At 43.5% G+C, this 13,986-nt stretch overlaps 1 protein-coding gene across 3 annotated transcripts in view; it reads left to right on the top strand.

Annotated features, from left to right (window-relative positions):
• The first annotated feature begins 441 nt into the window (after positions 1-441).
• The window catches only part of FBXO16 (F-box protein 16), a 57,084-nt gene continuing 43,539 nt past the window's right edge, over positions 442-13,986 (top strand). For all 3 annotated transcript variants that reach the window (XM_060013611.1, XM_060013609.1, XM_060013610.1), the window contains exons 1-2: positions 442-518; positions 5,845-5,980. In XM_060013611.1, coding sequence (XP_059869594.1) covers positions 5,882-5,980 — 99 coding nt within the window. In that variant the 5' untranslated portion in view covers positions 442-518; positions 5,845-5,881. The remainder of the gene's footprint in view (positions 519-5,844; positions 5,981-13,986) is intronic.

The following is a 13,986-nucleotide window of genomic DNA, read 5'->3' as shown; positions in this document are numbered from 1 at the left end:
TTCCACTTCCTGTGTGCAGGTGCTATTCTTTCAGTGAACCTCTCTAGAATTCTTTTTCCTCCAACCTTCTTTTACCTGTTGGCCACTCTTAAAACCCGGAGAAATGGAGTTGACATTTTGGAACCCTGGAGCGACCAGAACGATGTAACTGGGCATGCTCAGTAGGTTGGCCTGATTTGGAACACACGTCTTGAATGAGGGCTTTTAAGGCTGTTTATTTCGGGATCGGCTGCATCTTCGTACTAGCATTATATTGGGAGATTGCAGTCCCTCCCACCCTCTTGGCGCTCACACTTTTTCGTTTTATCCATGCGCCCAATTTTGGAGCCAGCCCTCCAGGATCTCCTGGCCAATCAAGAGACCACACATTGTTGCCTAAGAGACCCCGGATGCCAGCGAAAAGATTTATAGGCGGTGATTGGACTACTGGAAGGGGTGGGGGCTAGACAGAGTCAAAGAAACAGCAACTATGGCAACACCAGCGCCAGAGGCTTGAAGAGAAAGACGAACCAAAAGAGGTGAGAGCAGTGGGCAGTGCATGAAAAAGATGGAGACTTTCGTTTGAGAGCTCCTCTCTCAGATCCTCCTGGGTCTCTCACAAACCTTGGCAGTGCCCCCCCGGGAATTACATTTTGCTCCGTTTCAGCTGCAGTTCAAGTGACAGATGCTTCATATTTCTGAAATTAACAACCAACAAATAATTGTTTCTATGCCTATCAAGCACTAGCTCTTTGCACGGTATTATAGTTTTTCTGTTTCTACCTAGTTGAATATCAGATGAATTCATATTTAAGTCTAACCATACCCTCTTTCCTGATAATTTCCTGATAATATCTGATCTCCTCTGATGATACTGCAATGTACAATGGGTGAGATGTATGTTAGTATAGAAACTCAATCCTCTTCCACTCTGTAAACTCCAAATAAAAATCCGATCGTCCTGAGTTTAATACCAGTGGTCAGTTCCTAATGTTGAGTTTTATCCTTCCCTTCCACTAGTCTTAATCCTTAAACCGCCTCCCCTCCACTGTTGTATTCATTCATTCAGTTGACAAATATTTATTGAGCACCCATTACGTACGTACTACTGAGATTAGGATTCAGGTGAGCAGTGTCAGAAAACCACATAAGCAAAGAAGCATCAGTTTTGTACCATGTTCTGTGATCTGAAGTTCAGTGTGTCTGGGCAGATAGTGCATGAAGGGAGAGAAAGGAGGATGAGGCTGAAAAGGTAGGTGGAGGTAAGTTCATAGTGGACCTAGATTTGCATGCTAAGAAGCCTGGATATTCTGTAGCCATTATCAAGCCTTTGAAGGTTTTTGAGCTGAAAAATGACAGGTTTTTTTTTTTTTTTTTTTTTTTTTGCTGTACGTGGGCCTCTCACTGTTGTGGCCTCTCCCGTTGTGGAGCACAGGCTCCGGACGCACAGGCCCAGCGGCCATGGCTCACGGGCCCAGCCGCTCCGCGGCATGTGGGATCTTCCCGGACCGGGGCACGAACCCGTGTCCCCTGCATCGACAGGCGGACTCTCAACCACTGCGCCACCAGGGAAGCCCCGACAGGTATTTTTTAAAAATACCTCCCAAGGAGAGTGGTGATTAGCAAAGGTTGGGGGGGTGGGGAAATGGGGAGCTATTGATCAAAGGGTACAAACCTCTGGTTATAAAATGAATGAGTTCTAGAGACCCTATCTACAGCATTGTGACTATAGTTAATAATAATGTATACTTGAAATTTGCTAAACGAGTAGATCTCAAGTATTCTCATCACACACACACACACACACAAACGGTAACTATGGGAGGTGATGGATATGTTAAATAGTTTGATCGTGGTAAGCATTTTACAATGTATACATGTATTAAAACATCACGTTGTATACCTTAAATATATACCTTTTTTATTTGTCAAGAAAACAACAAACACAAAAAGAAACCTCTCTAGCAGTAGACTTTTAGCTCCATTATAGCCAAGACTCTCATCTTTGTACTTCTAATACAGGCCTAATAAGGTCCTTAGTGCAGTTGAATAATGGTGACAGTGTGAAGAATGGCTTAGAAGATGGGATTGGAAGTACGTGGCCACTGGAACTTTACCAGAGGAACTATCTTTGCCTTTAAACATGGAACTAGAACCACACATTGGGGGCAAGGGCCATAAGCCCTTTTTCTTCCTTTTTATCCAAAGAAAAATTAAAGATGAACATTCAACGACAGCCATTAAGGGGAAAAGAGGTCATAAAAAAGCAACAGTGGATTTCCCTGGTGGCGCAGTGGTTGAGAGTCCGCCTGCCAGTTCAGGGGACGCGGGTTCGTGCCCCGGTCTGGGAAGATCCCGCGTGCCACGGAGCGGCTGGGCCCGTGAGCCATGGCCACTGAGCCTGCGTGTCCAGAGCCTGTGCTCCGCAACGGGAGAGGCCACAACAGTGAGAGGCCCGTGTACCGAAAAAAAAAAAAAAAAAAGCAACAGCAAGCTTTGTATGTTGAAGGAGGGAAGACAACTTGCTTTGTCTTGTTATTTTTATGTATGTTGTATAAAAGTGTCTGAGTGGTCTATACTGTGAACCGGTGTGGGCGTGCAAATATGCACGGTGCCCATCTTCTAGAATGGATGGAGGAGGAAAAACTGTAAAAAGACAGAGCAGGGCACCTCCATTTGCCTGCTTCAGCAAGACTATTACCAAGAGGTCTCTTTCTCCCGGCCTGGCCCATCTCCTGAAAACCAAACTTTCCTCAAGTTGATTTGAAGAAAGCCTAATTCAAATAATTTCTAGCTCTGAGGACCCAGGACAAAGAAAACAACCAGTGTAAGGCCTTGGGGAGGCCCTAGAGAAACTACTTTGTCATAATCAGAAATTGTGCCTAGAATCAGTCAGATTGTTTCCTACACAAACTGGAAAGAGAGAGAGTTTCTCAGCTTACAGCAGGAGTTTTCATCATATTCTCAAAGAGTTTTATGGCCCTGAAAAAAGAAATTGAAAACAATCGGTTTAGGGAATTCCCTGGTAGCCCAATGGTTAGGGGTCCGCACTTTCACTGCCGAGGGCCTGGGTTTATAGAATTTTTTTTAAATTTTATTTATTTTTGGTGGCATTGGGTCTTTGTTGCTGAGTGTGGGCTTTCTCTAGCTGCAGCGAACGGGGGCTACTCTTCGTTGTGGTGCACAGTCTTCTTATTGCGGTGGCTTCTCTTGTTGTGGAGCACTGGCTCTAGGCACATGGGCTTCAGTAGTTGTGGCACGCGGGCCCAATAGTTGTGGCACACGGGCTTAGTTGCTCCACGGCATGTAGGATCTTCCCGGACCAGGGATCGAATCTGTCCCCTGCACTGGTAGGTGGATTCTTAACCACTGCGAGGGCCCGGGTTTAATCCCTGGTCAGGGAACTAAGATACCACAAGCTGCACAGAGCGGCCAAAATAAATAAATAAAAATTTAAAATAAAACAGAGAAAAAACCAATTGGTTTAAAGAGAAGAAAGGTCAAACATGAATAAATAACAATAACAAAAAAGAAATATGTGATTTTTAACTGGGCAGATCTAGATTCAGTGACCATGCTTTGTACCTATAATTTGCCTGCTCACGTGTACTTTTATAGCTGCCAATTAATAACACTGTAATGAAATCATTTCTTACACCTTTTGCAACATAGCTGTTTGGAGCTAAGAATATAAGGACTGATCTGAGCCCCCTTATGCCAGTGGAGTGGTGACAGCAAAAAACTGTAGGAAGATACTGTCTACCTTTAAAACCCTGAGATACTGTCTACCTTTAAAACCCTGAGATTTTAAAACATTGGCTTTATCTTCAGCTCTAACTTAAACCTGAGAGAGAATATTACATGTCAAGTGAGAGCCTCAAAATTTCAGATCTAGCATTTGGGGAATCCTCTATCAGCTAAACACTAGTGATTTTTTTTTTAAAGAGGTGTCCAGTATTTGTTGCTGTAATTTTCGCAGCCCAGAAATCAAGCAGGCAAGTAAGTCCTAGCCCCCTCACTCAGCACCACTTCCTTGGATGTGAAATCTACCTACAGAGAGGAAGAAAAGCACAAATAAGCAGAAACATGGAGGATACATACTGAAAATACCATCAGTCTGCTTTAAATATTTTTCACCTTAAAATATTTTGTTGTGGGCTTCTAAAGGACAGGCTTTGAGGCACTCTGTAAATGACAGGGAGTTCTAAGAAAGGCTGCAGGGATTCTACTCATCAAGACCACTCATCTGTCAGGCATTCTGCTTGAGCCTTTTTTCTCAAACCTTTGCAACAGCAGTTGAGGGTAGATATGCACACCCTTATTTTACAAATAAGGAAACTGAGATGGATTCAATAACTTGCAAAAAGTTACACAGCTAGTAAGTTTTAGAACCAGGATCCAAACTGTATAAGGTAAAAAGTTTTGGTTGCAAACAACAGAAATAGATTCTAGCTAATGGAAGCTAAAGAGGAGATTGATTTATTGTATCAGCTGGCTTACAAAATGAGTAAGAAAGGACGAGGGGCTTCCGAAGGTTGAGGCAGCAATAACAGCTTGTTAGTCTGCTCAGGGCACCTATGGTACTTTGAATGACCACCTCAGCTGTAAACTAAGGATAAGCCAGCATCAGTAAACTGGCCTAGGGGAATTCCCTGGCAGCTCCAGTGGTTAGGACTTGGCTCTTTCACTGCTGTGGGCCTGGGTTCAATCCCTGGTCAGGGAACTAAGATCCCACAAGCTGAGTGGTACAGCCCCCCCCCCCAAAAAAAAGTAAACTGGCCTAGCTTGGTCTCATGACTGGGGAGGGGGAGGCCACCTTGATTAACCAACAGAGCAGACTCTAAATAATGAGGGAAAAGTAATTCCTAATGGAAACTAGAGTGCTTTAATCAAATGAAGGAAGACATATTTAGTACTGGACATCTAAAAACAGCACATTTCCCCCATTAAACCCAAATCTGTCTGTATCCAAAGTCTTGGCTTTATCTGTTGTACCATTCTACCTCTTAAATATGGTATCAAGCTAGAACCCTTGTTACCTAGATGTCAGAAAGATAAGAGGGGAGGAAGAAGGTCACAAGGGACAAAGATAGAGTGTTTTCATATTGCACTGTGATTTTATAAATACTTCTTCTTTCTGGCCGATATGGTATGTTCTTAGCTAGGAGAGATTCTGGATTTCTCCCATGGTTCAATGAAAATCAAGCAGAGTTAAATAGACCTGGGTCTGATTTCCAGTTCTCCGCTTAGTGTCTGTATAAATTTGGGCAGAGAGTATTATTTCAGTGAGCCTCATTTTCTTCATCTGTAAAATGAGCTAAAACCCACCACCTCACCAGATTGTCATGAGTTTTATTTATTTATTTATTTGTTTATTTATTTTTGGCTGTGTTGGGTCTTCCTTGCTGTGCGCAGATTTTCTCTAGTTGCGGCAAGCAGGGGCTACTCTTCGTTGCGGTGCGCGGACTTCTCATTGCGGTGGCTTCTCTTGTTGTGGAACATGGGCTCTAGGCGTGCGGGCTTCAGTAGTTGTGGCATGCAGCCTTCAGTAGTTGTGGCTCATGGTCTCTGGAGCACAGGCTCAGTAGTTGTGGCACATGGGCTTTGTTGCTCCGTGGCATGTGGGATCTTCCTGGCCCAGGGCTTGAACCCGTGTTCCCCGCATTGGCAGGCGGTTTCTTAACCACTGCGCCACCAGGGAAGCCCTGTTACGAGTTTTAATTGAGCAAACATAAAAGTTCCTGACATATAAAATGTTCCCAATAAATGTTAGCCCTCCCATTCCCTGGTCCCAACGTACTAAAAGATTATATGGTATTAGTGTTTTTAGTATTCTGAAGATTATATGATTCATTTCTTCTACAGGTATAGTTTTTCTTATGGAAGAATATCCAGTTATTTCATGATGGCATTTGCACCTCCAAAAAACATAGGTGGTCCCAAAATGCAGGCAAAGATGAGTACCTGGACACCCCTAAACCATCAGCTTTTGAATAACCGGGTAAGTGATAAGAGCTATTTTATCAGTTGGGTCCACACCTTAAAGAAAAAATAGTATTAAAATCTTGGTTATCAAAATATAAACATTAATTGTTTAGGACTGTGTAATGGATAAAAAAACAAAATGAAGGACTTTTTCAGAAACTTTAACTGAACGCTTGCTACATGGCCAGGGTTGGCAGTAGACACAGAGTTCCTGCCTAGAAAGGAAGGTCTTAGATTTGCTCTTTCCTCCACTGTCACTCCTCCTCTCTCTCACCCCAAATGCCTTTTCCCTTCTATCACTGGTTCTTTGCAGGAACCACCGGAAATGAAAGAGGAGGGGGTGATGTGTGAGGAGTTCCCCCCAAAATAGGTTTTCTTGCTAGAGTTGAGGTTACTGGATAAAGCTGTACATTTAACCAAGTAAATAAAATGAGTCAATGTCAGCTGATTACTCACATTACTGGGATTCTCCTAAGAAGTTTATTTGCCACCTGCGTTCTGGGGAGGTGCCAGCAGAATACACCAGAAAAAGCATTGCAAGTGTGGACAGCTGGGTATCATGTGGGCATGAGAGATTGCCAACCTCTGGGGATTTCTACTCCTGCTTCAATTAGGGGCAGAATTTCCAACAGGTCTGTGAGCTCCTATATCAATACTTATATACAAGGACCATATCTAGTTGACAGTAAATTACGATCATCAATAAAACTGACCTCATTATCTTGCTCCTACACACCAGTTCCTCCCCCTAAGGAAGGGCATCACTTTACACCAAATCACTCAAGCTGCAAATCTTCCTTCTCCCTCTTGGGTCCAGGGTTTGGTTTTCCCCATCTTACAAGCTAATAACTTAGCCTGTTACTTATGGCAAAGTCACTACTGTTTTACAGTAGAAGACAAGAGATGCTTGGGTCAGAGACAAAGAACTTTCTTACAGTGCAGCAAGGGGCGTGAGCATCATGTTTGCACAGGTTCTCCTGGCCCACCTTGTGCCACAGGGGTGACGCAGAGACCCAGATAAATACTACGCACACAGTGGGTCTGCACCACAGCTGAGGAACAAGGGGCCCAGGGAATCCACTGCTTTCGATACTGAGCATTAGCAAGGCTGCTCTTGGTTCTAAAGGGAGTTAGTACCTCACCCCTCAAGGTTCCTTGCTGCCAGCACAGCCTGGAGTAATGACCCAAGAAAAGGGCAGTCAGGACCTTGCACTCCTGGCATTTCAAGATATTTAGGCGGTGAGAAGCTCAGGAAGGAGTGTCTGCCACTGCTCTGCCTCACTCCCACATGCAATTTGTTTTGCAGCTCTGAGTCTTCCTCCTAGGTCTCTTCATCCGGACCCCTTTTCTCCTTTCACTGCATACCTCCAGCTCCACATTCTCAGTTCACGCCCTCATCACCCTTTGCCTGGCACATTGTAGTAACCCCCCCAACTGGTTTCACTGCCTCTATCCCTAGCAATCCATCCTCTCTTCTGATCCCAGAATGATCTTTCTGAAGTACCAAACTAATCCTATTAACTAATCCTATTAAGTAAGACTGATAACACGCTGCTCCAAAGGGTAAATTCCAGCCCCCGCCCCACACATAGCACTGAGGACCCTTCATGAGTTGACTCAACCAGCATCACAGTTCAAGCCCTGCCTCTGCCTCCTCTCATCCTACATCTGGGCCAAGCTCTCTCATCCCCTCCACGCCTTTGTAGTGCCCTCCTCATGGCCTCCTGTAAGAGTTACCTGAAATGTCATTTCTCGGGGAAGCCTAATCCCCCTTGCTTTTCTTTCCTCTCATGACTGTTTACCGACTTCTCCACTTGACTCTAATGTGTTTTTATATGATTTTTCTTTTTTGTTTTTTAGGCCGTGCCGTGCGGCCTGCGGGATCTTAGTTCCCCAACCAGGGATCAAACCCGTGCCCCTTGCATTGGGAGCATGGAGTCTTAACCACTGGACCACCAGGGAAGTCCCGACCCTAATGTGTTAAGGGTTGCGATTCTGTCTTTTCTCTCTGCATCTCCAGAGCCTGATGTGTTTCCTGAAGCACAAAGAATGGAGTCAGAGGTCAACTGTACTCACTGAGACCTCCTTCATTGACTCTGACCTTCTTGTCCCCACGTCTCTCCTTCCTTAGCCTGGATTTGACCCTTTGCCTCTCTGAACTAACAGCTATGCTAATTGCTCTGGCAAAGCTGGAGCGTCCATCCTGACCCCTTCTGCTCAGGACTTTCCTGTTTCTACTCATTTGATGCAGAACATGAGCAAATTTGGGAGAGAGACAGAGGAACCAACATAGTGATCGGAATACTGAGAAGTAAAAGGGAGAGATACTGGAAAGGAAAAAGATAAAGGAAGTGAGGAAAGGAGATCGAGAAATAGAAAAAAAAAAAGGAGGCACGAGGAGAAACAAAAGGAGAAGCAGAGAGAGAAATCCAGCCTTTACCCAGCCATGAGCAAAAAGCAAGTCTATTGACAGTCTTTTTTAATTCAGCTCAACAATTATTTATTGTGCACCTGTTTGCAATGCTCTTAGTTCTCCAACAGTTTATATAGCAGCTTCTCTGCTTTCTGCCCCCAGAAACTCCAGTGTTTAGTTTTGAAATACATTTTCTCATAGAATTGTAAAGGTTTTACGCACGTGAAAAAGTGACTTGAATTGAAATACGTATTCGTTGGATGTCTTGATTTTCGGAAATTTTCTTTGAAAAATGAGAAGTCTTCATCGATTTAGCAGCCATGGAGAAAATGTATCTTGATTGTCTGATTGTCTGATTGCCTGTTGCAGGTTGGGTTACTGGAGAAGCAGACTCTGAGATTGGCATGTAGGGCGTTGATGGGGGAAGGCTCTCGGGATCCATACCTGGGGAGGTGTGGGGAGGGAAGAACAGGATGTAGATTTCGGGCAGAGGAAGAAGCTGGGCTGTCAGGCAGTTGCAACAAGGCCTCCATGGACCCTGTAGGACACCCCAAAGATCCTTCAGAGTCTTGCATTGCATCAGGGGGCCTGGCCTTTATACTTCCACACTGAGCATTCAGTGGATGGGATCTTAGTCAAGGCAGATCTCTCCAGCTCACGGCTGTCAGCCAGCAGCACTCCCAAGAGTTGGGGGGAATAAATCCTTCAATCCTGGAGGGGAATCTGGGCCGCGCATCATAGCAAGCATGACACAGCCTTATCTTGGTTCCTGAAGAGCTGTTGTCAAATTTCATGATAATTTCTAAAGATGATATTTATTTTGTTGTTCAGAACTCCCATTTTATTCCAAAATTGCTTTATTTTGGTTTAGTTAGGTTCTAGTTTGGAGTAAAATTATTTTAAAAAATCTTGGTGGACTTCCACTGTAGGGGGTGTGGGTTCGATCCCGGGTTGGGGAACTAAGACCCCACATGCCGCGGTGTGGCCAAAAAAAATTTTTTTTTAAAAATCTTGTGTATATACCCATATGTCTGTGTATTAATGTACATAGACACACCCATGGAATTTGGATATGTATATACCAAACTATTAATAGTGGTTTCCCCCAAAGAGTTGGATGGCATGGGAAGGTGGGAGGGAGGTCTGTTAGAAGAGTTTTTGGTTTTTACTTTATACAGTGCAATAATATTTCAGATTTTAAAACAATTCAAAAAACAAATATAAATAAAAGCAAACAAAGAACAAAAACTCTGAGAATTGAAAATACAGGTTCCAGATCAGCTGTACTAATAATCTCCTGCTTGACTTCAGTGAGTCACTTACATCTCTGGTCTTTACTACCTTCCTTTGGAAAATGAGTGGGTCGGGTCAGATGACCTCAAAAGTCCCTTCCAGATCTAACATTCTGACTGTGTGAAAAGGATTAAAAATAGATGGCCAAGGATACAGCTCGGCAGAAGGTGTCCATACAATAACTTCAAGGGCTACCCTGTATTTCTAAAACAGGGCGTTTTGTCACCAATGATCAGCGTAATTTTGAGGTTCTGTTTTTGGTTTTTAATTTTGCCTTTTTTCTGCTCTGTAGTAAAATGTGAAATACGTAACTGTCTCAGACTGAAAGTCACAGGGTTTTAACTTCACAGCAGGCTTTAAGCATAGATATTGAATTCGAATGTAAACACCTAAAAAAAATAGCATCATCAGTTTAGGCAAATATAACAGATTATAAAATAATTCAGGTATTGTGAACTTTGAGAGAAGGAATGTTTTAAAAGTATGTATTTCTTTGCCATCCAGTGTTTTAATTGAAAATGATCAACATTTCTTTTTGAGTATGGTTCGCACGTGTAGTACAGTACACGTTAAAAGGGTGTTCTGAGAAAAAGCACCTAACTACCATACATCTGTCATAATTTAGGAGCCCCGAAATGTCTTATTCCTAACTTTAATGATGTCACATGGTAAAATATGGAACTGCAGTGTCAACAGACTAAAATAACAACCGTGGGATTTTGACTTAACAGCAGGCTCTGAGTAAACTGTGATGTAAACAGACTACAGCATTCTGCAAGGAAAGAAGACCCACTTTAACGTTTCCGCTTGAAGCGATACGTTTCCCAGCTCTTTTTTTTAATTGAAGTATAGTTGATTTACAATGCTGTATTAGTTTCAGGTGTACAGCCAGCTGATTCAGTTATACAAATAGATATATATTCTTTTTCAGATTCTTTTCCCTTACAGGTTATTAAAAATATTGAGTATAGTTCCCAGTGGTATGCAGTAGGTCCTTGTCGGGTATGTATTTTATATAGAGTAGTGTGTATATGTTAATCCCAAACTCCTAATTTATCCCTCCACCCCCTTCCCAGCTCTTAAAGATGTAAAACCTGATTGCAAATCCTTGGAAGGAAGACTTGCTCCAAACCAGAGAATACATGATTCTGAGTCTGACTGAGGACCTGACAATTAAATAATTTGTCCCAAATTATATTTCTTGTGAAGGGCAGAGTCAGAACCAGATCTGAGTTTGTCTGGTGTTTCTCCTCTCCCCCTTTACTCTCATCAGTTTCCACTTGGGTCTAAATGCCTTTTGGTAGAGAACTGGATTTGCTTGGATCCTGCTTAGACTTGGTTGTTGGCTCTCTAAACACTCCACCTCCCACCCTGTTCCTTTCCTGCCACCTTCTTGCTGACTCTCCTCTCCCCTTCAAGTCAGTGCCCCTTTCTTTCCAATGCCCCCTGTTACCATTGGACACCACGATGGGCATCCCAACCTCCTTTTGAAAGGAGGTTGTGGTCTTTGGATCTAATCTTTTTTTCTTCCCACTGTCAGGCCAAAGTGTGAGCAGCGGTTCACTGAGAATATAGGGCTGGGACTTCCATGGTGGTCCAGTGATTAACACTCCACACTCCCAATACAGGGGGCCCAGGTTCGATCCCTGGTCAGGGAACTAGATTTCGTATGCTGCAACAAAAAATTCCACATGCCACAACTAAAGATCCCACATGCTGCAACAAAGATCCCGCATGCCACAACTAAGACACGGCACAGCCAAATAAGTTTTAAAATTAAATAAATAACACATGTATCAATCTGTCCAACTAAATATAAGCTTTAAAAAAAAAAGGAGAACGTAGGGCTGGAGGTCGGGATAGGGAAGACCAGGGATCTAGGGAGGAACCAAGTATAGAGTTGAGCTGAACAGACAGTCTGGAACCAATGATTAACTCTTTGGGCCTCTGCTTATCCCCTCTAAAATCAGGGGATTGAACAAAAAGATCTTAGAATTCCTTTTAGCTCTAAAATTCTACGACATCTGAAACTGTTGTTGTTGTTCCATCAGTAGGTGTTTGTTGAGAGCCTGCGGTGGAGCCTGTGGAGCATAGAAGGGAAAGTGGTTGTAATCTACACGGGAAAATGAAATGAACAGAATCACCTGGCAGGCAATTGCAAACCCTAGAAAGTCCAGGTGGATCATGGGCTGCAAGTGGAGGAGGAGTTGGGAGGAGTGAGGTCAGCGGGTGCCGGAAACGTGCTGGTGCCAGGGACTTGGGCTGGGAATTAGATGATTGATAGGATTTGGTTAGACACAAGAGAAGGGTTCAGGAAATATTTGAATCCTGATTTTTCAGTCTTCTGTATTCTCTAGGTTCTCTTCTATTTTTGTTGTTGTTGTTGTTTTATTTTGTTGTTTTGGCCGCACCTGGGGCATGTGGGACCTTAGTTCCCCAACCAGGGATCAAACCCGCGCCCCCCTGCAGTGGAAGTGCAGAGTCTTAACCACTGGACCACCAGGGAAGTCTGCTCTTCTATTTTCATTTAGAAATTCTGAGTTTCTGTTGCCGTTATTTGAGGGTCTTAGTAGCCCAGGTCGCAGTTAATTAGGGGGAAAGGGAGAATGGTATTCTTTTTTTTTTTTTAAAGAAGATAGTGGGTGTAGGAGTTTATTAATTAATTTATTTATTTTTGCTGTGTTGGGTCTTCGTTTCTGTGCGAGGGCTTTCTCTAGTTGCAGCATGTGGGGGCCACTCTTCATCGCAGCGTGCCGGCCTCTCACTATCACGGCCTCTCTTGTTGCGGAGCACAGGCTCCAAACGCGCAGGCTCAGTAGTTGTGGCTCACGGGCCTAGTTGCTCCACAGCATGTGGGATCCTCCCAGACCAGGGCTCGAACCCGTGTCCCCTGCATTGGCAGGCGGACTCTCAACCACTGCGCCACCAGGGAAACCCAAGAATGGTATTCTTTTTCTTCTTCTCTAAAGTATAAAAAGTGTCTGCCTGTGATGTATGAGGTTCCGGGGTTAGTAGCAAAGATGACATTTTACAGGCCTTGAGGTTGTTGTTGAACAAGTTATTTCAATCTCCGTGTCGTATGCCCTTTGAAAGTAGAGTTTGAGAGTCTGAAAAAGGAAGGAAAATATATCTGTTGGAAGAAGGAAGCCAGCGCCTCATCCTCCTCCACAAAAGGGAAGAAATAGGCCTGTGCTACTTTCCAAATAGGAATGATCTTAACAGTGTGAGAGAATTTAGATAGTGCCAAGAGGAAGGGAAAAACATCAGGTCCAATTCTGAAAGCTGACAGAGGGTGTAGTGTAGGAGTGAGAGAGACATTCACATCTGTTCACTGCTGTCTCTTACTTCCTTTCCCCAGAACTCCCTCCTCCGCCAAACATTCTCACATTAGTTGTCCCTTCCTCACTCATTCAAATATACAAATGACTGATGCTCAGAAAAACCAGTTTCGAAATACACTCACATTGTACTGATACATTCATAAGGATATTCATTTGTCACGATCACATTCATTTAGTCCAGCAAACATGAGTCCCTCTAATATGCCCTGTACAGCACTCTGCACTGCACTGCAAGGTGACTAAGACATGGTTTCTATCCTAAATAGTATATAACGACAAACCTATACAGATAAACACTGAGCTGTAAGCCCAGAGGCACACATATGCAAGTTTCTAATCCTACAAACATATAAGTCATGTACACCCCCTGATATGTGAACTCATGGAAATATAAAAACAGAGCCACTCACTCATAAATTTCACAGGTTCGTATACTATTGATGCTGATATATTTGGGGGAGGTTCTCCATTTTCCTGTTTTTCCTTTGTCAGTTTTTTCATCTCCTTTCAAATTCCAAAAATGATTTCACTTCACAATTACATTCTTATTTCTTTTTTTTCTTTTTGGCCATGCCAAGTGGCTTGTGGGATCTTAGTCCCCAGCCAGGGATTGAACCCGTGCCCCCTGCAGTGGAAGCGCGAAGTTCCAACCACTGGACTGCCAGGGAATTCCCAGCTTTTCTTATTTCTTGCCTTTAAAAAATTATTTCTTCTTCAAGATGAATTATTTCACATGGAGAAACTGAGAAAAAAGAAACTTTGCCCAAGTTAAAAATAAGTAAAGGTATTTCCCCAGTGGTCCAGTGGCTAAGAGTCCTCACTCCCAATGCAAGGAGCCCAGGTTCAATCCCTGGTCAGGGAGCTAGATCCCGCATGCCGCAACTAAAAAAAAAAAAAAAGAAAAGGTCCTGCACGCGGCAACGAAGATCCCGTATGCCGTAACTAAGACCTGGTACAGCCAAATAAATACATAAA

This window comes from Delphinus delphis, chromosome 6, assembly GCF_949987515.2.
Source record: "Delphinus delphis chromosome 6, mDelDel1.2, whole genome shotgun sequence".
NCBI classification, from domain to species: domain Eukaryota; kingdom Metazoa; phylum Chordata; class Mammalia; order Artiodactyla; family Delphinidae; genus Delphinus; species Delphinus delphis.
The sequence above is the reverse complement of the archived record's forward strand: the minus strand, read 5'-3'. Positions and strand labels throughout refer to the sequence as shown.